General features: G+C 42.3%; 1 protein-coding gene across 3 annotated transcripts in view; it reads right to left on the bottom strand.

Annotated features, from left to right (window-relative positions):
* cdh18a (cadherin 18, type 2a) overlaps positions 1-26,479 on the bottom strand; it is a 69,159-nt gene that overhangs the window by 3,337 nt on the left and 39,343 nt on the right. For all 3 annotated transcript variants that reach the window (XM_023976725.2, XM_023976723.2, XM_023976724.2), the window contains exons 3-10: positions 18,384-18,678; positions 17,838-17,957; positions 5,834-6,001; positions 5,161-5,348; positions 4,568-4,821; positions 4,266-4,402; positions 2,854-2,975; positions 1,369-1,483 (exon numbers count right to left, since the gene is read on the bottom strand). In XM_023976725.2, the coding sequence (XP_023832493.1) occupies positions 1,369-1,483; positions 2,854-2,975; positions 4,266-4,402; positions 4,568-4,821; positions 5,161-5,348; positions 5,834-6,001; positions 17,838-17,957; positions 18,384-18,678 (1,399 nt within the window). The remainder of the gene's footprint in view (positions 1-1,368; positions 1,484-2,853; positions 2,976-4,265; positions 4,403-4,567; positions 4,822-5,160; positions 5,349-5,833; positions 6,002-17,837; positions 17,958-18,383; positions 18,679-26,479) is intronic.

Here is a 26,479-nt window from a genome sequence, read left to right as displayed (position 1 = left end):
TACAGCAGAGAATATCAGAGATAATTATCTCTCTCTCTAACACCACCTCACTGGAGAGTAAGCTGCTGTATGTCTGTAAGATGCTACTGCATTCACAAGGCATTTCTGGCTAAATAAATAATGTCTATCAGCTGGTGAACAGCAGGAAATCGTCCAGATAGTACCACAGCACACCGAGTACACAAAACATTAAGGACATCTGCTCTTTCCATGACATAGACTGATCAGGTGAATCCAGGTGAAAGCTATGATCCTTTATTGATGTCACTTGTTAAATCCACTTCAATCAGTATAGATGAAGAGGAAGAAACTGGTTAAAGGAGGATTTTTAAGTATTGAGACTGTTGAAACATGGATTGTGTATGTTTGCCATTCAGAAGGTAAATGGGCAAGACAAAAGATTTAGGTGCCTTTGCACGGGGTATGGTAGTAGGTGACAGGTGCACCGGTTTGTGTCAAGAACTGCAACGCTGCTGGGTTTTTCATGCTCAACAGTTTCCTGTGTCTATCAAGAATGGTCCACCACCCAAAGGACATCCAGCTAACTTGACACAACTGTGGGAAGCATTGGAGTCAACATGAGCCAACATCCTTGTGGAACGCTTTTGACACCTTGTAGAGTCCATGCCCCAACGAATTGAGGTTGTTCTGAGGGCAACGATTCCACACAGCCTGAGGGAGCTAATGTATCCTACTTCCACCCAATCAGTGCACTGAAGCAGCTGTGTTCCCTTTAGCTCTATCCGAGGAGTACTACCTGGTGCTCCTGTATGTGTAAACATAGGCCTCATGACACTTCAGTGGAAATGTGGTTTCACTGAACAAGCGCCTGAGGGAAAATAGAGCCATTTGGGGAGGAGATAAAAACCAAGTACTAGGCTACACCACCACAAAGAACACAGAGCACTGATACAAAACTCAGTGGAAGCTCACTTCCTCTGTCTGGCATCATCCTGATTGCTGTGATCCGTCTTGGAAGTCTACCTTAATCTCGAGATTCTCCCTGATCTGCCAAAGGAGCAATTGGGTTTTCAGACAAGGAAAAAATAACATAACAGTGTTCTCTCTGAATTCAGCCAAGGAGCCTTAAGCTAAAATGAGGAAGAGATAAAAAAACAAACATTGGCTGTTACCAAGGAAACACAACTGCAGGTCCTTCCATTTGATATTAAAACGTCTCCAGGGAGGAGAAAGTGTAAATGGGGGTAACTGTTTGACAACAAACACCACTAGATATGATTGTGTTAGCAATGACAATCCAGAGTATCTGCCACAAATATCTGTCCACACACATATCCTTTGTGGCGGTTCAACAAAATGCAGTGTACATTTTTAAATTGCCACAGAAAGCCACAGTCACCAGCCTACCTTCGTTATCCTTCAAAGTGAAGTTAGGATTGACTGGAAGATCACTTGGCAGAGCAAAGGAGAAGCGTCCATTTGCAAAGTTATCCATGTCTGATGGCCTCACTGTCTGGATCACCTGTCAGAGAGGAGGGAGAGGAGTGAGGGGATGAGAGGGCGAGGAAAATGGGTGTGAAAAACGTTTTACGTCACATGTATGTATCTACAGTATACAGTACATCATGTACTGCTTGTATAGAGGCCTTTTGCTCTATTATGAGCTAAATATAATAGGAATAAGTCAAGAAAGTCACTGCCCATTATTATTCTTATTCTTATTATATTATAGTAATGACTATCGATCAGTACATGTGTTTTTCCTCCTTCCCTTTCTGTTTGCCATTCCATGAGGACATGTGCCATTATTTCACATGCAGCCTTGTTCCAGCCAGAAGTGTAGATCAGAGGTGGTGGATATGACCTGTCTCCAAGAGCACTGTTCCTGATATTTTGTCAGCTCATTGAAGGAAGTTGACTTCTACCGGCTGAGAGTAAAAAATTATCATATGGACAATGCACCAATTATAGTGGATCCTAACCTGGCTACCTACACACTCTAACGTGCTATAGCATTGTCAGTCTATAAGAGACATTCCTGAACTTGTGGTAGCGTACAGTAATACAGGAATCCATAGAAATATAGAATTAGCTGTCAAGAGGCTATATGAATATGAATCATTGTATGTCTCCCTAACAAAACAACTAGTTCTAAACAAAATTATAATTTCTTTCCTTTCGATGAACATAACAGCACATTTTACTATAAATCAAGTCAAATTCTCTGAAAGATCGTTGAAGTTACTGTAATTTGTTGCAGTGTTTGAAAGCCCCTCGACATGTCATCTGAGCATGCATCATCTGTCGCCTTTAGCCAGCTAACTGATTATATGCTGCAGTCTGTCTAGTAATCTTCATTCAATGGGGGAAAATATGAAGAGAGAATGCTATTGCGATATGAATCTGAGCAGTCGTGGTTGGCTGGACACGGGCCAAATTTGAATGAGAGATGATAAACATTTTCTGCAATCCGTCTCTGTTGCGCTTAATGCAGCTCCTATCTGCTTGTGGAGACATTGGTACATGCTGAATAATTTATAGGTTCAAGAGGCTGCAAAAGTCTGCAGCACCACAGATAAATCCATTCCTGATGGTGTCAAACACACAATAAAGGCAGAGAGGGTTTGTGTGTGTGTGTGTGTGTGTGTGTGTGTGTGTGTGTGTGTGTGTGTGTTGTGTGTGTGTGTGTGTGTGTGTTGTGTGTGTGTGTGTGTGTGTTGTGTGTGTGGTGGTCGTGTGGGTGTGTGTGTGTGTGTGTGTGTGATAAGAGGTTTTAAAAGACAACATAGTTGAATAAGGGAGAATATAAGTTCATGGGAGATAAGGTGGAAGAGAGAGGGAGTAAAGTGGAAAAGAGCAGGAAAGAGGGAGGTGAAAGTGAAAGATACTCACCTGTCCTGCCCTGGAGCTTTCACACACAATGATTTCATCGTCTCTTGCTATGTAGGGAGCATTGTCATTTACATCCAGCACCTGGATTGTTACAGGAACATGGCTGATGAGACTGGGATTGTCTGAAAATAACAAACAAACAAACAAAGATCAACATGTATAAAACCATGGAATTAAATAGAACACTTTTATATTTTATCTTTTACCCCCCTATGTCAATTACTGCCTTAATTGTTGCTGGACCCCAGGAAGAGTAGCTGCTGTCTTGGCACCAGCTAATGGGGATCCATAATAAATACGAAAACAAATGGAAAAATAAATAAACAATGTCCCAAGCCATGGCATAGCATTTTCAAGACATTGTTATAGGCCTATATATTGTTCTGTCCAGGGTTCATGACAAGCACTCATAGTGATGTACTGTACATCCCTTTTTTCTCTCAGAGTATCTCTCCGTCAATTAAGGTCACATCCCCACTGAGCCTCCATCCATTTGTATATCTCATGTTAGTCTGTCTCCTGAGGTTGGCCATGTTGCCAGGTGAAGTGTAAATTCTCTTTGAAAGGTGACCCGGTCACTCAACTAAACTCCTGCTGCCTGGCAGCACACTACACTCCCTGACGATGCACAGAGAAATCATGTTCCTATTAAACGTGGGATACATAAATCATATTTTCCCATTTCACACATGCATAAATTACAGCCACAACGACCACCAACCAACAACTAGAGTCATGACAGGAGACGTACTAACCCCAAGCTACAGCAGTAGGCAGAATGTAACAGAGACATGCTGTGTGGTTGCACAGTAGTTTGTCTCACTTAATATACATATAGCTAGCACACAGCACAGGACATTACAAGTGACACTTTGCTAATATACACTATGCACTATATGTATAGTGTTTATGTATGTCATGAATCCCTCATTAACACACACCAATCTCCAGAAAGGTGCAGACTGGTTTTCCCATTAATTAAGGTGACTTAACACAATCAGCACAGCGTCGGCTGGCATTTATCGATGGCTAGTTCAGTCCATTAGCTGAACACTATTGTGCAGAAAAGGGTAAAGGAAAGAGTAATTGCTTAGATAAGCGTCAGTGGAAAAAGAGAGGGAGAAGAAGAATTGATTGACTCGACCACCTTCAGCATCACACTGGGATGTTACACATGCAGCCCCGCATCAATCCCACAATGCACTGCTGGCTGTTAATTTCCGAGAGCCATGTGTTTAATGTTGATACATATGATTAAAGTGACATCGCTAATGCATTCATGCAGTGTCATAAGCATATTGTATCCTCCATGTTGAAAGTCATAATAAAGTAATCGTTATTTAAAAGCAAAATGATTTTAAGGTAAGATGACTCCTAGATAAGGATCCTCCGCTGTGTGTTATGTTACTTACCAACCTCTGATGCCATCACAGTGATGTTGTGCCAGGCCACATCCTCTCTGTCCAGACTCCGGGTGGTCTTAATCACCCCGTTATTCACACTAATGGTGAAATACACCTGCTCCTCTTCACTGTGGTCTACAAAATACCTACATGTAGGAGAGAGAACAATTAAAATAGAATGAATGAAATAAAGTTGTTTGAATTGAATATCAAAAAAACATCTGACTTTCAACATGCAAAGGTCGAAGCTTTGAATCTTGTGATGGTGTTTTGGAGTCCAACAAAATGGCCGCCCCACGCATGTCCTTTACCTTATAGGGCTTTTGGTACTGTCAGGGTCCTGAGCCGTCACTGTGCCGACCTCTGTTCCCACAGGGGAGTTCTCGTACACGTCCATGATGTAATAGTCCATGGAGAAGACAGGCGGCTCGTCCACGTCTCCGACGATGATCCGGAGAGTGGTGGTGTCTTTGAAGGGGCCCAGGTGGGAGAAGCGGGAATCCAGGTGAGTGTTCACTCCCTCTATGTGAAGCGTGTGGACTTTCCTCTTCTCATAGTTCAAAGGCTGCGGAGGAAACCGACAATCAATCCTCTTTTTAAAGCCGTGCTTTTTTCCCGGTCCTGCTTCCGTTGGTATTTGAGAGAACAGCCTATGTGGTAACAATGGGTACTTACTCATAGTATTAACACAATTAGCATTAGTGTGGCCTAAGGGTATGTAATGGTACTACTTCTTTTAATTAATCCCAAATAAATAAAAGGCATATTTATTAGGTAATTAGTATGTATAATTACCATATTACCTTGTGGTTTCTCAGTAAACACCAACAGAACTGTAACATAAAGCACAACCACAGATGGTTTAAWTTTAGCTGGAAAATGAATGTGTGCATCTCAACAGTACCTGTCTTAGTGATATGATGCCTTCCTTCTGGTCAGTGTCTGTAGTGATGGAGAACATGGCTTTCCCCTCTGCATTGGTTATGCTGTACCTCATCTCTGCATTGACGCCCAAATCTTCATCGGTGGCTTTGATTTTACCCACAGCTTTTCCAATCTGAGCAGACTCTGGAACGTACAGCTGGTAGTTTTCTGTAATGGGATGAGCACATGAATAAGCAAGAAGTTATTATCTTGGCATGAATGATAAAGCATTTATGACTAGATGGAGAAGTAATTAGCCTACTGTTCATGCATACCATCAAGATGTAAATGTGAATAAATGGGTCAATTAATCACATTTCCTGTCTGCTTGCAACTCAACAATCATCTGCACACTACATCATGTTTGTATCACTTACAGCCACCCCTGCATTAGCAAAACATCTACTATAAGATGCACCTTGAGGAGTTTTATTTAAAAGTAACATTTGGCTGTGCAGTATACAGAAATCACTGATTCTAAGATTCTATTTCTATGGTGCATTACTTACAGTACAAACATCGTAGTGTTAGAAAACCTATATAGCATTCGATATAGTGCTGTTTAAATCCTATGTTTTATTACAGTAGAGAATGAATATCTAAGGACAAACAGTGAGGTAGAAAAACAAACAAACAGATGTCTGTGTACATACTCTGGGGGAATTTGGGAGGATTGTCGTTGACGTCTGTCAGAGTGACATTGATGGTGGTGGAGCCTGACAACCCACCCACCGAGCCGGCCATGTCTTTGGCTTGGACCACCACAGAGTAGCGCTCCCTGGCCTCTCTGTCCATGTTGGATAGCGCTGTCCTGATGACCCCTGGGGATGGCAAGACAAGAAGGCTCCTTATATCACACTAATATCCATAAATAAATGTATGTTAGGAGAGCTACTGTGTGTACTGACAATAGACAATCAGAGAGATTCCTCCTCCACAGCTTCAATCCAATCTTGGATGAGTTAGAGATGCCAGTCACTTTTATTCACAGTACTGTATGTCACAAATGTGATAAGGATGAAGGCAGGAAAAGACTGCCTGACTTGTTGTACAGGAGGAGGAACATTGATTTCCTCAAAATGGGTTTCACGTACTTCACCTAAGGAWATCATGTATAAACGGTTGATAAATTCAGTCAGAATTACAACCAGCTTTCATACCATGTCTGCCAAACCCGCTCATGTCTTCATCATCATGCTTTCACCTACATTGCATTTGGAAACTATTCCGACCCCTTGACTTTTTCCACATTTTGTTACGTTACAGCCTTATTCTAAAATGGATTAAATTGTTTTCTACACACAATACCCCATAATGACAAAGCAAAAACAGTWAAWWWWMWTTTTKTKGCTAATTTATTTTAAAAAATTAAACAGAAATATCACATTTACATAAGTATTCAGACCCTTTACTCAGTACTTTGTTGAAACACCTTCTTAGGTATGACGCTACAAGCTTGGTTCACCTGTATTTGGGGAGTTTCTCCCATTCTTCCCTGCAGACCCTCTCAAGCACTGTCAAGTTGGATGGGGAGCGTCACTGCACAGCTATTTTCAGGGTTCTCCAGGGATGTTCGATCGGGTTCAAGTCTGGGCTCTGGCTGGGCCACTCAAGAACATTCAGAGACTTGTCCCAAAGCCACTCCTGCCTTTTCTTGGCTGTGTGCTGAAGGTCGTTGTCCTGTTGGAAGGTGAAACTTCGCCCCGGTCTGAGGTCCTGAGCGCTCTGGAACAGGTTTTCAAGGATCTCTCTGTACTTTGCTCAGTTCATCTTTGCCTCGATCCTGACTAGTCTCCCAGTCCCTGCCACTGAAAAACATCTCCACAGCATGATGCTGCCACCAACATGCTTCACCATAGGGATGGTGACAGGTTTCCGCTAAATGTGACGCTTGGAATTCAGGCCAAAGAGTTCAATCTTGTTTCATCAGACCAGAGAATCTTGTTCCTCATGGTCTGAGTCCTTTAGGTGCCTTTTGGCAAACTACAAGTGGGCTGTCATGTGCCTTTTACTGAGGAGTGGCTTCCGTCTGGCCACTACCATAAAGGCCTGATTAGGGGAGTGCTGCAGAGATGGTTGTCCTTCTGGAAGTTTCTCCCATCTCCACAGAGGAACTCTGGAGCTCTGTCAGAGTGACCATCGGATTCTTGGTCACCTCCCTGACCAAGGCCCTTCTCCCCCGATTGCTCAGCTCTAGGAAGTCTTGGTGGTTCCAAACTTCTTACATTTAAGAATGATGGAGGCCACTGTGTTCTTGGGGACCTTCAATGATGCAGAAATGTTTTGGTACCCTTCCCCAGATCTGTGCCTCGACACAATGCTGTCTCTGAGCTCTACGGACAATTCCTTCGACCTCATGGCTTGTTTTTTGCTCTGACATCCACTATCAACTGTGGGACCTAATATAGACAGATGTGTGCCTTTCCAAATCATGTCCAATCAATTGAATTTACCACAGGTGGACTCCAATGAAGTTGTAGAAACATCTCAAGGGTGATCAGTGGAAACAGGTTTCGAATATCAATTTYGAGTATCATAGCAAAGGGCCTGAATACTTATGTAAATAAGGTATTTCTGATTTTTTTTTGTTAATACATTTGCAAAAAAAAAAAAATGCTGTTTTCCTTATGGGGTATGGTGTGTAAATTGATTAGGTTTTTATTTCTATTTAATCCATTTTAGAATAAGGCTGTAATGTAGCAAAATGTGGAAAAGGGGAAGGGTCTGAATACTTTCTGAATGCACTGTATGTGCTTGTTCATTACCATATTTCAGAGATCATCAACTAGATTCAGCCGTGGGCAGTTTTTTTTTCTTGAGCGGCTGGTCGGGGGGCTGGAACAGACATGGTCGGCAGGTAGCCTAGCGGTTAAGAGTGTTGGGCCAGTAACTGGTCACTGGTTTGAATCCCCGAGCGGACTAGGTGAAAAGCTGTAGTTGTGCCCTTGAGCAAGGCACTTAACCCTAATTGCTCATGTATGTCGCTCTGGATAAGAGTGCCTGCTAAATGACTAAAATGTGAACATAATTACAAATTCAAATTGACTGCAAGAAGCCCAAACAGATATAATGTTTGACTAAAACATTATTATTTCAAACCTTGCTTGCATTTGTATACGATCACGTGTCTCTCTACTATGCTTGGGAACAGATTTCTTAAATTAACGTATCTTCGAGCTGATTTCCTTGTGTTTTTACAGTCTATTATGTCCAATAATAAAAAAAAATAAAAAAAAATAAAAAAATCATATTTTTAGAAAACTTGGCGGGCAGCCAGTTGGGGAAGCCTGCACTATTTGATATACGAACACATAAGTACGCTTGCCTTGCCTTGCCCATCTCTGAACTATCAGAACCCCACCCCCCTCCTTCTCTTTCCTCCTCTCCTCTCAGCTAGACCCACACCTAAACACCGTGCTCTGGCCAGAGGCTCTGCTATGCTGCATTACTCGCTTCACAGCGTTACAAAGGAGAGTGCCATCTGCCCTAATCTTACCCTAAAGACTGAACAAGGGCTAGCAGGAAAACAGAACAGATTGACCATACTGTRCATCATGCACCTGTACGAGAGGGAGGCCACGGGGAAAACAGCCAGGGCATAGCTCACTCAGTACTGTAAGCAAGACGTACTTGGTGGAACATCGGCTGGAACAACCACCGCTAAATGGTGGAACACAAGGTCTGACATGCCACAGTTAACTCTGTGTGCTGTCACACGGTGGGGGTTCAGGGGTTAGCTAGTTCTCCTGGAACACTCAGGTTTCCGTCGGTTATTGGGATCACATGGGTCACATAGATTGCAGTAAGAGGACTCGTCTCAAAGAAGGTCATTTCCCAAGCTTTTGAGATGTGATAACAATAGGTGAAAGTACAGTGACATTCAATAAACAGACATAGCCTACGTTCAACCAACGAGCAGGATATGTATCCTCAGAACATTGGGTTTAAAGGAGTGTGAGTTTTAGAGCATCTGTGTAAAACGGCTCCACTCCAACGGCTGTATGGATGAACACTCCTTAGAACTTATTTTATAGCTCTACACATATTGTAGCGGTTTCATCAGTCTGCTTTTCACCTTATGCATCCACACATCAAAAGACCAAGGTTAACCTACATTTTTATTGATATTTCAAGTGCTTGTACAACCATGAAGGCACTGAAATACAGTCTCCCAAGGCTGCAGTTAAATTACTGTATAATGTCAAAAAAAAAGAAAAAAAGAAAAAAAGAAAACCTTGTCAATGCTGTTGTGTATCTTATGGGCAACAATCCACAGGGTTGCCGTTCAGAAACTAATATACTCTGCCGCTGAATGCACAAGAAATGTCTTCATGTCCTTTAACAAATGAATGAATGTGAGAAAATGAGAGAAAGAAAAAAATGCTAACAGATACCTCAACCTGCCAGAAGAAATGAATACAGAAGTGTTCAGCCCCAGAGAATGTTATAGAGATTGTACCAAACACATTGTGGCCACAAACCACCTGCCTGGACAAGTAAATTCAGCTGTAAACACACCAATAGCACAATAATGCTAAAAAGCCTCTTAGTATTCAGCCGGTTAAAGAAGAAAAAAAATAGGCTGAACATGAATAAACTGAATTTAGCCCGACCAAATTACAGAATTCAGCAAATGGATTATAGTCCTCTGTCTCTCTCCCTTCTCATTCTGTCGAGGTTAAGGCCTGACCATGGAACCAGTTCCTTCAGCTTCCATTCTCATTCTAGGGAAACAATGTAGTGCAACTGTGACAAGGAATAAAAGGCTGTTAGGCCCATGTTGTTGTGTTGCTCGCTTTCCTGTTGACCTTGGCATTCCCCAGTCATTCTCCCTCAGCTCTCAGGACCAGCCAAAGTGGGTGATGTGATGTGATGTCTTTGACTTTGCTCTTGACCCAGGGACTCTCAGAGGCACAGTCAATACTGTAGTCTCTTCTCCTCTCCTCTGAGGCACAGCCAAACRACTGTACAACAGTCCCTTCTCCTCTGAAGAGTAGACAATGCATGCTCTGCTCATTTAGCCAAGGCCATCCAGAGTTCAGGCATGTTGCTCATTATACAGTAACAACAACACCAATGACTGATRCAAAGTTGACATTTGATAATGCGTATTCTGGTGTAATCTGATAAAATAACGCAATATTACTGTCAGACATTTGCCCATTGTTTCTGTTACAGCATTTTATATAAAAAAAAGTTAAAACATACAGTTTAGCACATTATGGCTGTATAATACTTGGTCAGATGGCTATCTTCATTGGAGTGGGTGSTAAATGAACTACATTTAAATAAAAAGACTGACTGTCAGACTGTTAATATCAATTACGTMCAAAAGACAGCATGCACTTCCTTCAATTGATCAAAAGTGAAAGGTTTTATGATCCCTGCTCACATTAAAATGTATATACTGTATCTGTGTCAGCCTTTCAGGCAATGGGAACGGACAATATCCCCTCACTAAAAAAATGACAACTAGCCTCTTTAATAGGTAAAGTAAAAATGTGGTGTCCTCATTACTGTCTATATAACTTCTAATGGAGTATATCGAGGAAACACCAGTAGCTTACTGTAGTTATGTTAGTCAGATAAGGGATGGGTAATCAATGCCATTAAATGCAGAGTCTTATCATAAAATATTCCTCTGAGTCTTTTATTTACTGCAGTCATCAATATTTCCTGCCATACTTTTGTTGTCTATTGGAAGATACAGGTATACTGTTCACACTGTTTAAGTATCATATCCTCTCAGGCCTTTTATTTCAGCACCTAATCGATCTCAGATTGATTATGCTAACAATGGATCATTTTACAGTCGTATCAGGCTGGACTGGACAGACAAGATGCATCATATTTAATGTCCAAAATATTGTGTGTGTGTGTGTGTGTGTGTGTGCATGTATATGTACACACGTGTATATGTGGTTGGGGAGTAACTCACAAAACAACTGTAACAGTAATCTGTTACGTTACGAGAAAAAATATTGTGATCAGATTACAGATACTTAAAAAAATCTAAAGTTACTTTACTGATTACAATTTTGGATAGGTAACTAGTTACTGTAATTGATTACATTTATAAAGTGTTTACACTCGCAAGGCTGTAACTAGTAACTTTGTGGCTTAAGCCGAGTCCTTAGAGTATGTGCAGACCAGCTGGCTGGAGTGTTTCCCGACATATTCAATCTCTCCCTATTCCAGTCTGTTGTCCCCACTTGCTTCTAGATGCCCACCATTGYTCCTGTACMCAAGAAAGCTAAGGYAACTGAATTAAATGACTATCGTCCCGTAGTACTCACTTCTGCCATCATGAAGTGCTTTAAGAGGCTAGTTATTAAGTATTAAATCACCTCCACCTTACACAACACCCTAGACCCACTACAATTTGCATATCGCCCCAACTGATCCATAAATGACGCAATCGCCATCGCTCTGCACACTGCCCTATCCCACCTGGACAAGARGAATACCTATGTAAGAATTCTGTTCATCGATTACAGCTCAGTCTTTAACACCATAATACCCTCCAAGCTCATCACAAAGCTTGGGGCCCTGGGTCTGAACYCTGTTCTGTGCAACGGGGTCCTGGACTTTCTGACAGGCCGACTCCAGGGGGTGAAGGAATGCAACAAGACCTCCGCCACGCTGATGCTCAATACGAGGGCCCCACAAGGGTGTGTGCTCAGCCACCCCCTGTACTCCCTGTTCCCCCATGACTTCATGGCCATGCAGGTCTCCAGCTCAATCATCAWGTTWGCTGACGACACACCAGTGGTAACCCTGATTACCAACAATGATGAGACAGCCTACAGGAAGGAGGTGAGGGCCCTCGAGGAGTGGTGCCAGGAAAATAACCTCTCCCTCAATGTCAACAAAATTAAGGAGTTGATCGTGGACTTCAGGAGACAGCAGAGATTGTACGCCCCCATCCACATTGGCGGGACAGTGTAAAAAGCCTTTTTATTTTTGGGATTTGTGTATTGTTTTTTATAGTTACATATACTGCTCTGTTGGAGCTAGAAACATAAGCATTTCACTGCAGCTGTGATAACATCTGCTAAATATGTGTACGTGACCAATACAATTGTATTTGATTTGAAAGTAACCTACACAACCCTGCATATGTGTGTGTGTGCATGTGTGCCTTTAGGGCGTTCATGTGTGCGCGCGTGTGTAAGTGATGATCATTGGTCAGGAGCTGAACACCTCACTTCCTGATCACAGACACATGGCTGTAGTGTAGAGGCAACTGGTCTGACTGTGGGCTGAGTGACTGGGTCTCCTGGGCCAACCTGCTGATGGGGCCCCAATGAGTTGCTGGAGAGAGACAGGAACAGCTGGCATTACCTTGGCCATGGCCCAGGATCGGGATGCACTGCAGCTGTAACAGTCACAATCCAGCCAGGCTACTTCAAAGCTATGCCTCAAATCAAATCAGCACCACTCACTCAAGTAGCCAAGCAATGCAACATGGACCTTTATTAAATATACAGTAYAATGACAGAACTGCACCCCCTACAGGTAAACCTAGCCAGGGTTCAGCTACGCCTTAAATCAGGACCACTCTCTCAAGTAGCCGAGCAGCACAACACAGACATCAACGAAACCTACTGTTAATATGATAAAATGACAAAACTAGACCCATCATAATGGCAATGCTGTTGCATGGTTGTATTCATGACATGTGGTCAATGTGTGTCAATAGCACTTCAGCATATGTGACCAGAACATGGCAAGGACCATCATCTTGAGTATTGACAGATGGTACATACAACAGTGTCACAATAGTCTTACTGCCAGATTCACTCTGTTTTATTGAAACACATTGACATACTGTTCAAGCAAAGACATCCACTTATCTCCATCTTTACACTTTGTTCTCTTTAGCTATATRCACTGAACACAAATATAAAAGAAACATSTAAAGTGTTGRTGCCATGTTTCATGAACTGAAATAAAAGATCCCAGAAATGTTCCATACGCATCAAAAGCACATTTCTTTTAAATGTTGTGCACAAATTTGTTTACATCCCTGTTAGTGASCATTTCTACTTTGCCAAGATAAGCCATCCACCTGACAGGTGTGACATATTGAGAAGCTGATTAAACAGCATGATCATTACACAGGTGCACCTTGTGCTGGGGACAATAATAGGCCACTCTAGAATGTGCAGTTTTGTCACACAACACAATGCCACWGGTGTCCCAAGTTYTGAGGGATCGTGCAATTGGCATGCTGACTGCAGGAATGTCCACCAGAGCGGTTGCCAGAGAATTTTGTGTTAATTCCTATTCCATAAGCCGCCTCCAACGTCGTTTTAGAGAATTTGGCATTACATCCAACCGGCCTCACAACCGCAGACTACGTGCAACCATGCCAGCCCAGGATCTCCACATCTGGGTTCTTCACCTGCGGGATCGTCCGAGACCAGTCACCCGGACAGCTGATGAAACAACTGAAGATTTTCTTTGCAAACTGTCAGAAACTGTCTCAGGGAAGCTCATCTGGGTGCTCGTCGTCCTCACCAGGGTCTTGATATGACTGCAATTCGGCGTCGTAACCAACATCAGTGTGCAAATTCTCACCTTCGCTGGCTACTTGCCCACTGGAGAAGTGTGCTCTTCACGGATTAATCCCTGTTTCAAATGCCAGCGTGTATGGTGTCATGTGGGTGAGCGGTATCTGATGTCAACGTTGTGAACAGAGTGCCCCATAGTGGCAGTGTGGTAATGGTATTGGAAGGCATAAGCTACGGACAACAAACACAATAGCATTTTATCTATGGCAATTTGAATGCACAGAGATATCGTGACGAGATCCTGAGGCCCATTGACGTGCCATTCATCCGCTGCTTTCACTTCATGTTTCAGCATGATAATGCTCGATCCCATATCACAAGGATCTTTACACAATTCCTGGAAGCCGAAATGTCCCAGTTCTTCCATGGCTTGCATACTCACCAGACATTTAAACCATTGAGGCCGTTTGGTATGCTCCGGAATGACGTGTACGACAGCATGTTCCAGTTCCCGCCAATATCCAGCAACTTAGCACAGCTATTAAAGAGGAGTGGGACAATATTCCACAGGCCACAATCAACAACTTGATCAACTCTATGCGAAGGAGATGTGTCACGCTGCATGAGGCAAATGGTGGTTACACCAGATACTGACTGGTTTTCTGATCCACGCCCCTACTTTACATTTTTAAAATGTATTTCAATTGACTGCATTGACTGCATGTTTCAAATTGCATGTATTCAAATTGCATATTTCAAATTGTTGCATATTGCGTTTATATTTTTGTTCAGTGTATATATACTGTATAGCTGTCACACACACGCACGCACACATGCTTGCCCAGACACACACCACAGCCACAAACATTTTGTAATTTTTAAACTAACTCTATTGATATTGAGTCGAATCCTTTGAAAAACATCCTCACAGAAAATGTATTTTGTCATGGGTGGATGTTTAAAAAAATTATTCTAGGCTTTTTTTTATTTCTCTTCAGTCTTCAATGCAAAGAACAAGATGTCTGAGAGCCTTTTTACAATGAGAGGGTGGGGGATTAAGAATGCTAGACTCAGAACAGTGGGCAGGTATCCCTTTGATACTTGATACCTTTTTGATAAACCTCTTGAACGTTACTGCAAAATGTAGATTTCCACCTAAATAGACATACCCCAAATAATGTATATTTTCATGAGATGGCCATAAACAATAACTAGTAATGCTGCATAGTTCTAGAAAGGTCTGGAACTAACCTTTTTGGTAAAATATTTATAAATTGCTGAGGTGTTCTTACTTTTGAGGACACAAGCTTAAGTACATAGTACAATTATTATTAAAATAGTACAAATCATATATAATTATTTTCTTTTCAACAAAAGTGGGGGAAGAGAGCTTGAAATTACTGAAATGATTTCTAAATATAGTAACAATCAAATAGTTAATGACTTCCTATAAGATTTCACCTTTTTATCACTTTAAAACAAATATAATCATAGTACARATTTGGCACCATTTCATATAACTGACGACAGAGTATTTTCTGCCAAGCCTCCTCTGAATCACGCAGAGATGCCAATGTCTGCAGTCTTGTTACAACTTCAGCTTTGCGCAAAAAGTGATTTAGTCTCTCAGGAACCAGAAGAACATGGTTTGGCTTAAATTTGACAAAATGATTTAGTATTTTTTCATGTTGCTCTAAATCTGGCTGAGAATATCACAGTGAGATGAACCCACGATTGCTGAAATCGCCAGACTGTAACCTTTAATAAGCTGTCCCAAATTTAGGGTGTGAAACCTGACACTTCAAGTCAGGTCTGCTGACAGAGTGGTAGCAAAAAGCAGATGGACGGGGCTTTCTGACACTTAAAGGTACTGGATGCTGTGACGTTCACATAGCACGTTGTATACCAAAATATCGCCATGAAGGATTCTAGCTTTCAAGACAGGCATGCTGTTGCTGTGTTTTTCCCTCGACTTTGTCATTTATTGTGAACAATTCAAACCCGCAGCCATCTCTAAAACGAGACACAATTTGAGTTATTGCCTCTGTAATCAGCAGTGTCGTTTAACATCCTCATAATTTCAATAAGCATTTTTCTACGGCTGGCCATGCCTTCCACCTGGCTACCCCTACCCCGGCCAACATCTCAGCATCCCCTGCAGCAACTTGCACAAGCCCCCTGTCACGTTCCTGACCTGTTTTCTGTTAGTTTTTGTATGTGTTAGTTGGTCAGGACGTGAGTTTGGGTGGGCAGTCTATGTTTTCTGTTTCTATGTTGGTTAATGGGTACCTAATATGGTTCTCAATTAGAGGCAGGTGGTTTTCATCTCCTCTGATTGAGAATCATATTAAGGTAGGTGTTGTCACATTGTTTGTCGTGGGTGGTTGTCTTCCGTGTCTGTGTTTGTTTGCACCATACGGGACTGTTTCGTTCGTTCATYGTTTTATGTAGTCATTTTTCCTGTTCGTGCGTTCTTCGTGTTATATGTAAGTTYGTATGTTCAGGTTTGTCTACATTCGTTTTGTTRTTTTGTAAGTATYCAAGTGAAGTTCGTGTTTTTCGTYTACACTTAAATAAATTCATTATGTCTAAATACAACGCTGCAGTTTGGTTCAATCCCTGCTCCTCCTCTTCGGATGAAGAGGAGGAGGAACGCCGTTACACCCCCCCGCTTCTTCTTCACCCAAATCCAGACAGCTGATGTTCTGAAAGAGCTGCAAAATCTGGATCCATACAAATCAGCTTGGCTAGACAAGCTGGACCCTATCAATGATGTCGCTCTTGCTGCTGGTGATTCTCTGATCCACCTCTACGCAGACAACACCATTCTGTATACATCTGGCCCTCTTTGGACACTGTGCTAAAAAAAACTCCAAACGAGCTTCAATGCCATACAACACTCCTTCCGTGGCCTCCAACTGCTTTTAAATGCAAATCAAACTAAGTGCATGCTCTTCAACCGATTGCTACCCGCCCCCTCCCGCCCGACTAGCATCACTACTCTGGTCGGTTCTGACTTAGAATATGTGGAAAACTACAAATACCTAGGTGTCTGGTTAGACTTTAAACTCTCCTTCCAGACTCACATTAAGCATCTCCAATCCAAAATTAAATCTAGAATTGGCTTCCTATTTCGCAACAAAGCCTCCTTCACTCATGCTGCCAAACATACCCTCATAAAACTGACTATCCTACCGATCCTCGAATTTGGCGATGTCATTTACAAAATAGCCTCCAACACTCTACTCAGCAAACTGGATGTAGTCTATCACAGTGCCATCCGTTTTGTCACCAAAGCCCCATATACTACCCACCACTGTGACCTGTATGCTCTCGTTGGCTGGCCCTCACTACATATTCGGCGCCGAACCCACTGGCTCCAGGGCATCTATAAGTCTATGCTAGGTAAAGCCCCACCTTACCTCAGCTCACTGGTCACCATAGCAACACCCACCCGTAGCACGCGCTCCAGCACGTATATTTCACTGGTCATCCCCAAAGCCAACACTTCCTTTTGTCACCTTTTCTTCCAGTTCTCTGCTGCCAATGACTGGAACGATTTGCAAAAATCACTAAAGCTGGAGACTCATATCTCCCTCTCTAACTTTAAGCATCAGCTGTCAGAGCAGYTTACCGATCACTGTACCTGTACACAGCCAATCTGTAAATAGCACACCCAACTACCTCATCCCCATATTGATATTTATCCTCTTGCTCTTTTGCACCCCAGTATCTCTAATTGCACATCATCTGCACATCTATCAATCCAGTGTTAATGCTAAATTGTAATTATTTAGCCTCTAAGACCTATTTATTGGCTTACCTCCCAACTCTTCTACATTTGCACACACTGTAAAATAGATTCTTCTATTGTGTTATTGACTGTATGTTTGTTTATGTGTAACTCTGTGTTGTTGTTTTTGTCACACTGCTTTGCTTTATCTTGGCCAGGTCGCAGTTGTAAATGAGAACTTGTTCTCAACTGGCCTACGTGGTTAAATAAAGGTGAAATAAAAAAAACTGTCTTATTTCAACTATCAACCAATGAAACATAATAGAACAAAGCTATTTTATCACTTGGCAGAAACAATTCACACATGCAGCGTTATATTGCAGTGAAGGTAAAGGCTGGTTGGCTCACCGGTTTTAGGATCCACAGAGAAGTAAGGCTGTCCCTGCAGTATGCTATAAACAATCTTGGCACTGTTCCCATAGGTGGGGTCGTCTGCGTCTGTGGCTGTGACCTGAAACACTGATGTGCCTGCATGGAAGGAAAGGTTATATCAGTACTGCATTTCCACACAAAATCCATACAACTAAAGTACAATGTGCCATGATTACAGTACAAACCACATTTACATACTGTAGCACAACTCACTATATTGTCACGGTTTTCTTACTGTAAAACTACGTGCAAAAAATACCACAGAGTGTTTCTGTATTGCATAAAGTGCGGAAAAAATCTATGATTTCCCAATTAATCAAAATCCTGTATCGGGAACGTCAAAATCCATTTACAGAGTTGTGCATCAATGCCTGACTGCCTCTATGATGCAGCAGGGATCTGCAACAATACTGATGACTCAGCTAATAGTGTGACTGGTCTCACAGTCAGGGTACAAAGCTKGCTGCCTCCAGTCAAGTGCACCCAGCGTATTAAAAGTATGTTCTCAGTGTTCGACCTTACCAACGTCGGCCATCTCGGGAACAGCAGCAGCAAATGGGCCATCTGGAAACTTGGGCGCGTTGTCATTGACATCCTGGACCTTGATAATGAATTCAGACTCTGGCTCTAGAGATCTGTTGGTGTAACGATCGATGGCCTGGGCATGTAAGACATACTGGCCCTTCTTCTCCCGGTCCAGGCTCTTCGTGGCATGGATGTCCCCTGTGACCTCATCGATGACAAATATAGTACCAGCCTCCTCTCCAGACAGCAGGTATCTGACTGAGCCATCTCCTTTGTCTGAGTTGGAGTGCAGCTGGAAAGGAATATATGTTACAATACTCATGTGAACATAGAAAACAATGCACAGGTATAGTCACCTCATCAGGGTTGAGGTATATTTTAGCCTCGTCACTTTAGAGGAGGAACTAAAATTGTCCATAAGGATTTCAAATGGAAGTGACACAACCATCCTTTAAAGAAGGTTTACCACAGAGGAATGTTACAGATTGTTAGTGAAGGCATACAAGTAGCCTGGAACCTGACTATTTCTGCATTGAACAACACAGTTCAAGGAAACTTCAGATAGGTATCACTGCATACCATTTCAGTGTTTTTTCTGTTTGTAGTGTAGACATGACTAATTTATACAAATATGTTATGGGGAATTCCCTGCTACACCAAAGATTGGAAAGCCTTAATAATGCATACTTAATCAGTTGCACTATTAAACAAACCATGCATAATTGTTGTCTGACATCTCACATGCAGTCTACATTATTCAACGACAATCCACACTCCTCAATTATTTGGTATTAGGATAATACATACACACATATATATATGTACTTTGTCGACGTGTCGTCTAAGTATTTTGGCCTCGTGCCTGCCGTGTCTGGTAAATGTGTTTTTGCAAACACTTAAACACTGAATGTGGGGTGATAGGTTATTTGAGACAGGTGTGAAACACCCCATTAGCTTTAAAATGATCAGATGGAATATCATAAATATAGCAAACAAAATAGGACATATATATAGCTTTTCTGACAGCTGATGTTTAAAGTTAGAGAGGGAGATATATGACTCCAGCTTCAGTGATTTTTACAATTCGTTCCAGTCATTGGCAGCAGAGAACTGGAAGGAAAGGTGACCAAAGGCAGTGTTGGCTTTGGGGATGACCAGTCAAATATATATATAATCTACAGTACCAGTCAAAAGTTTGGACATAACTACTCATTCAAGGGTTTTTCTTTATTTTTTACTATTTTCTACATTGTAAAATAATAGTCAAGACATCAAAACTATGAAAWAACACATATGGAATCATGTAGCAACCAAAAAAGGGTTAAACAAATCAAAATATATTTTATATTTGAAATTCTTCAAAATAGCCTTCCTGTGCTTTGATGCCAGCTTTGCACACTCTTGGCATTCTCTCRAACAGATTCATGAGGTAGTCACCTGAATGCATTTCAATTAACAGGTGTGCCTTGTAAAGTTAATTTGTGGAATTTCTTTCCTTCTTAATGAGTTTGAGCCAATCAGTTGTGTTGTGACAAGATAGGGTGGTATACAGAAGATATCCCTATTTGGTAAAAGACCAAGTCCATATTATGGCAAGAACAGYTCAAATTAGCAAAGAGAATCGACAGCCCATCATTACTTTAAGACATGAAGGTCAGTCAATGCAGAACATTTAAAGAGCTTTGAACGTTTCTTCAAGTGCAGTCGCAAAAACCATCAAGCGCTATGAGGAAACTGGCTTTCATGAGGACCGCCACAGGAAAAGAAGACCCATAGTTACCTCTGATGCAGAGGGCAAGTTCATTAGAGTTACCTGCCTCAGAAATTGCAGCCCAAATAAATGCTTCATGAAGTTCAAATAACAGGCACATCTCAACATCAACTGTTCAGAGGAGTCTGCGTGAATCAGGCCTTCATGGTCRAATTGCTGCAAAGAAACCACTACTATAGGACACCAATAAGAAGAAGAGTCTTGCTTGGGCCAAGAAACACGAGCAATGGACATTAGACCGGTGGAAATCTGTCCTTTGGTCTGATGAGTCAAAAKTTTAGATTTTTGTTTCCAACCGCCGTGTCTTTGTGAGACGCAGAGTAGTTGAACGGATGACTTCCGCATTGCTGTGGTTCCCACCGTGAAGCATGGAGGAGAAGGTGTGATGATGTGGGGGATGCTTTGCTGGTGACACTGTTGGGGATTTATTTTGAATTCAAGGCAAGGCTACCACAGCATACACCATCCCATCTGGTTTGCGCTTAGTGGGACTATGGAGTATCAGCATATGTGGGAACTCCTTCTAGACTGTTGGAAAAGCATTCCTCATGAAGCTGGTTGAGAGAATGCCAATAGTGTGCAAAGCTGTCATTAAGGCAAAGGTTGGCTACTTTGAAGAATCTCAATTATGAAATATATTTAGATTTGTTTAACACTTTTTTGGTTACTACATGATTCCTTGTGTGTTATTTCATAGTTGTGATGTCTTCACTATTATTCTACAATGTAGAAAATAGTAAAAATAAAGAAAAACCCTTGAATTAGAAGGTGCGTCCAAATGTGACTGGTACTGTAAAGAATAACTCTGTTGTAGAACTTTCAAAAAAAGAGGAAGAAGACAAGAAGCTGCCTTGACATTTTGGGGCTGATGTATTTTCCCTTGGTAGCCTAGCAGAACAAAGTCAATGCAATGTGTAAAATATGAATAAAACACTGGGGGCGCGGAACACTTACTCATTCAAACAGGTTAATCCAGCTCTATCGGGATTAGTCGTGCTACACTGAGTTGCATCATTGCAAAAGAAATCTGTTGTACTTTGTTGACATGTCGTCTAAGTATTTTGGCMTCGTGCCTGCCGTGTCTGGTAAATGTATTTTTACAAACACTTAAACACTGAATGTGGGGTGATAGGTTGTTTGAGACAGGTGTGAAACACCCCATTAACTTTAAAAATGGATCAGATGGAATATCATAAATATAGCAAACAAAATAGGACGTGTCCATTCGTAACAATACACCACTTCTTAAGAACATGGGCTGCATCCCAATAATCTAGTAGTTCCAGAACATGGGCTGCATCCCAATAATCTCTCCTTTCTCCCAAAGTGTGCACTTGTTTATTTTCGTTCAGAGATTTGAAAGGAAATTAAGGGTATACAGAAACTTCCTCAAGCCCATGCCTTCACCAATCTAATGCTTTTATATTTGTGGGGCGTAGTAAACAAGTGCACACTTCAGGAGGAAGGAGAAATTATTGGAATGCACCTATAGCCTCCATGTTGTCAGACACCTGTGGTGCAGAACCTGTAGGGGGTTCTGTAAGGAGGGAAGTGAATGATGGATAACAAACCATTAAAGAAAAACTGTGAATCCCTTGACAGCACCAAAGCTGTGGGAGCTGGCTTGCATAATCTGTATAAGAACACAACTGGCCAGCCAAGTCAGTTGCCCTATCATGAATGCAAGTGTTTGCTCTTCGGCAGAATGCTATTTCTCTACAGACACTGAGGGGAAATGTTCTGAATGAAGAATGATGCCAGAAGCTGTTGGCAGTTACAATCCTAAAGCTGTATTTTATACATTCCTCAGTGTATTGGTTTTTGTTGCCTCCGCCTTCAACCCTTCACACACACACACACACACACACACACACCACACACACACACACCACACACACACACACACACACACACACACACACACACACACACACACACACACACACACACACACACACACACACACACACACACACACACACACACACACACACACACACACACACACACACACACACACACACACACACACTGCTCTTAATTATTGGCAGCGAGTGTAATCCCTGAGCAGAGAGCAATTAGCTAAGACAGTGTTCACCTCCATGCCTCTTCCCATGCCTGAAGAGGGTACACACAGCAACCCTGTTTGCTACAGAATCACATGGAGAGTATCCAAGATATTACTGCTGCAGATTCACATGAGAGAAGACCAATATAAACCAACAGAGGATCAAATTACCACATGTAGGCTAAGTAGTTGTCTTTATTGTCCGCTTAGGACTCTCCAAAATACAGTGTACTAGGCTACTACACAGTAATAAACATTATTGCGTAGTACAACGTAGGTTGAATGTACATATGAATCCAAGGCTGATGTTGTCATTTAGTGGAAGTGGGTGGAACTACTGTGATGTTCTCAGTAAGGCTGATGTTGTCATTTAGTGGAAGTGGGTGGAACTACTGTGATGTTCTCAGTAAGGCTGATGTTGACATTTAGTGGAAGTGGGTGGAACTACTGTGATGTTCTCAGTAGGCTGATGTTGTCATTTAGTGGAAGTGGGTGGAACTACTGTGATGTTCTCAGTTAGGCTGATGTTGTCATTTAGTGGAAGTGGGTGGAACTACTGTGATGTTCTCAATAAGGCTGATGTTGTCATTTAGTGGAAGTGGGTGGAACTACTGTGATGTTCTCAGTTAGGCTGATGTTGTCATTTAGTGGAAGTGGGTGGAACTACTGTGATGTTCTCAGTAAGGCTGATGTTGACATTTAGTGGAAGTGGGTGGAACTACTGTGATGTTCTCAGTAAGGCTGATGTTGACATTTAGTGGAAGTGGGTGGAACTACTGTGATGTTCTCAGTAAGGCTGATGTTGTCATTTAGTGGAAGTGGGTGGAACTACTGTGATGTTCTCAATAAGGCTGATGTTGTCATTTAGTGGAAGTGGGTGGAACTACTGTGATGTTCTCAGTAAGGCTGATGTTGTCATTTAGTGGAAGTGGGTGGAACTACTGTGATGTTCTCAGTAAGGCTGATGTTGACATTTAGTGGAAGTGGGTGGAACTACTGTGATGTTCTCAGTAAGGCTGATGTTGTCATTTAGTGGAAGTGGGTGGACTACTGTGATGTTCTCAATAAGGCTGATGTTGTCATTTAGTGGAAGTCGGTGGAACTACTGTGATGTTCTCAATAAGGCTGATGTTGTCATTTAGTGGAAGTGGGTGGAACTACTGTGATGTTCTCAGTTAGGCTGATGTTGTCATTTAGTGGAAGTGGGTGGAACTACTGTGATGTTCTCAGTAAGGCTGATGTTGACATTTAGTGGAAGTGGGTGGAACTACTGTGATGTTCTCAGTAAGGCTGATGTTGACATTTAGTGGAAGTGGGTGGAACTACTGTGATGTTCTCAGTAAGGCTGATGTTGACATTTAGTGGAAGTGGGTGGAACTACTGTGATGTTCTCAGTAAGGCTGATGTTGTCATTTAGTGGAAGTGGGTGGAACTACTGTGATGTTCTCAATAAGGCTGATGTTGTCATTTAGTGGAAGTCGTGGAACTACTGTGATGTTCTCAATAAGGCTGATGTTGTCATTTAGTGGAAGTGGGTGGAACTACTGTGATGTTCTCAGTTAGGCTATGTTGTCATTTAGTGGAAGTGGTGGAACTACTGTGATGTTCTCAGTAAGGCTGATGTTGACATTTAGTGGAAGTGGGTGGAACTACTGTGATGTTCTCAGTAAGGCTGATGTTGACATTTAGTGGAAGTGGTGGAACTACTGTTATGTTCTCAGTAAGGCTGATGTTGACATTTAGTGGAAGTGGGTGGAACTACTGTGATGTTTCTCAATAAGGCTGATGTTGTCATTTAGTGGAAGTGGGTGGAACTACTGTGATGTTCTCAGTAAGTTTGGGCCAACGCAAGCATTTACACTGGCCCATGACACTACTTTCACTCACAGAATATCCTGCCTGCAGTGATGGAGTAGCATTCGTTTATCTTTCGCTATGGTGCCTTTATTCACTAGCAGGGTAATGGGTTTACAGCTCATGACTGGTGCTTACCCTAGGCCCTGCGTTTTTAAAAAGATAAAATAACAAAACATTTCTCTGTCTGGGAGCTATGGGGGGAATAGATAGATACATAAATATATGGAACTATCCACTGTGGCAATACATCACCGAGGGCCTGGTTGCAGTAGAGATGCAGAGCATGATATGATTTCATGATATGTGCAGGCTATGTGTCTGCTGTCCACTTTTTCCATATGGTGCGTTTCATGTCTCTCTTTGTGTAAGAATTAGTTATTGGGCTTGGTATGCCTTTTCTTCATAAAATGTCCTACAAGGGAAAATGCCATATCTATAGGAAAGAAGAAAAGGCTCAGTTGCTATACTGTAAGATCCTACTGTAAAATCCTACTACTACAACCAGTAATAGACTCTAACGGGCAAAGATGCTTCCAGTTTTAGAAGCAGTTTTAAAATAAGAAGCAAGTGTGCAGTATGCACAGAGGCAGTAGCCTTGTTCGCAAAAAAAGACACTGCATAGCCTACACATTTTTCTTTTACCCCTTTTTCGTGGTATCCAATTGCTTGTTACAGTCTTGTCCCATCGCTGCAACTCCCATACGGACTCGGGAGAGGCGAAGGTCGAGAGCCGTGCGTTCTCTGAAACACGACGCAGCCAAGCCGCACTGCTTCTTGATACAATGTCCGCTTAACCCGGAAGCACCAATGTTTCGGAAGAAACACAATACAGCTGACAACCAAAGTCAGCTTGCATTGCGCCCGGCCCGCCACAGGACTCGCTAGAGCGCGATGGGACAAGGACATCCCGGTCGACCAAACCCTCCCCTAACCCAGGCGAAGCTGGGACAATTGTGCCCCGCCCCATGGGTCTCCCGGTGTCGGCCGGCTACAACAGAGCCTGGACTCGAACTAGGATATCTAGTGGCACAGCTAGCACAGTGTCTTAGACCACTGCACCACTTGGGAGGAAGCCTACACATGTCTATCGTGGGATTTGTTTGAATTTCAACCTGAGGACACTAATATTCAAAGTGATGTCATTTAGAATGCACTTAAATAATGACATGGAACTGTTTGCACATACACTGCCAAGTTCACTGGTAGAGGCTTGTACAGAGGCTGATAAACTGCCTACGCTCCAAGAACCCTCAGACTGATTAAATCAGGACCCTGCCCCCTCTGCTAACCACAAATTACATGAGGCACGATGATGGAAAGGTCAATTTTATGCTGCAGCAAGAGCTCACTGACAAGATTATTTTATAAATTTGGGGGGTACACCAAGTTTTAGTAATTTGCCATTAGTGAACCAGGGTGAAGGGTTTGATGTAATCTTTGTCTCTGAGGTCTGATAAGGGATATTTTAATCATACAATCTCACACAGTGAGAGGTGACGGTACTAGCAGCTGCCTGAGAGACGAGGTTGGGATGCCTGTGGACTGGGGTTGTAACCTGTAATCTAAATCAGAGGAAAGCAAGGGTAGTTTCAACAATCAGTGTGCAGTACATGTCTAGCCTATACAGGGAACAGCTAGCTACAATATACAGTGAGTGTACAAAACATTAGGAATACCTGCTCTTTCCATGACCAGGTGAATCCAGGTGAAAGCTATGATCCCTTATTGATATCACTTGTTAAATCCACTTCAATCAGTGTAGATGAAGGGGAGGAGACAGGTTAAAGAAGGATTTTAAGCCTTGAGACATACATGGATTGTGTATGTGTGCCATTCAGAGGGTGACTGGGCAACATGTAAGTCCCTTTGAACGGGGTATGGTATCAGGTGCCAGGTGCACTGGTTTGAGTGTGTCAAGAACTGCAACGCTGCTGGGTTTTTCACACTAAACAGTTTCCTGTGTGTATCAAGAATGGTCCACCACCCAAAGGACATCCAGCCAATGTTAGGCCAGTGGTCGAAAATGGGTCATTGACGAAAGAGGACTAAGGAGGCTGACAGGAATTGCGCAGAACAACAGATGGGCTACAGTTAGTCAACTGACAGTCAAGTACAACATTGGTGCCCAAAGACCCATAAAAGAATGCACAACTCGTCGTACCTTGACACAAATGGGGTATGGCAGCCAACAACCTTACAGAGTTCCACTTCTTTCAGCAAATAACAAGAAACTGTGGATGCAGTGGGCTAAGGATCGAAAACACTAGACACTGGAGAATTGGAAAAACATTCCCTGGTCTGGATGAATCTCGATTCCTGCTGTTTCACGCTGATGGGAGGACTAGGGTAAGGAGAAAAACCACATGAGTGCATGCATCCATCATGCCTCATGTCAAC

This window comes from Salvelinus sp. IW2-2015, linkage group LG32 (genome assembly GCF_002910315.2).
Source record: "Salvelinus sp. IW2-2015 linkage group LG32, ASM291031v2, whole genome shotgun sequence".
NCBI lineage: Eukaryota > Metazoa > Chordata > Actinopteri > Salmoniformes > Salmonidae > Salvelinus > Salvelinus sp. IW2-2015.
The sequence above is the reverse complement of the archived record's forward strand: the minus strand, read 5'-3'. Positions and strand labels throughout refer to the sequence as shown.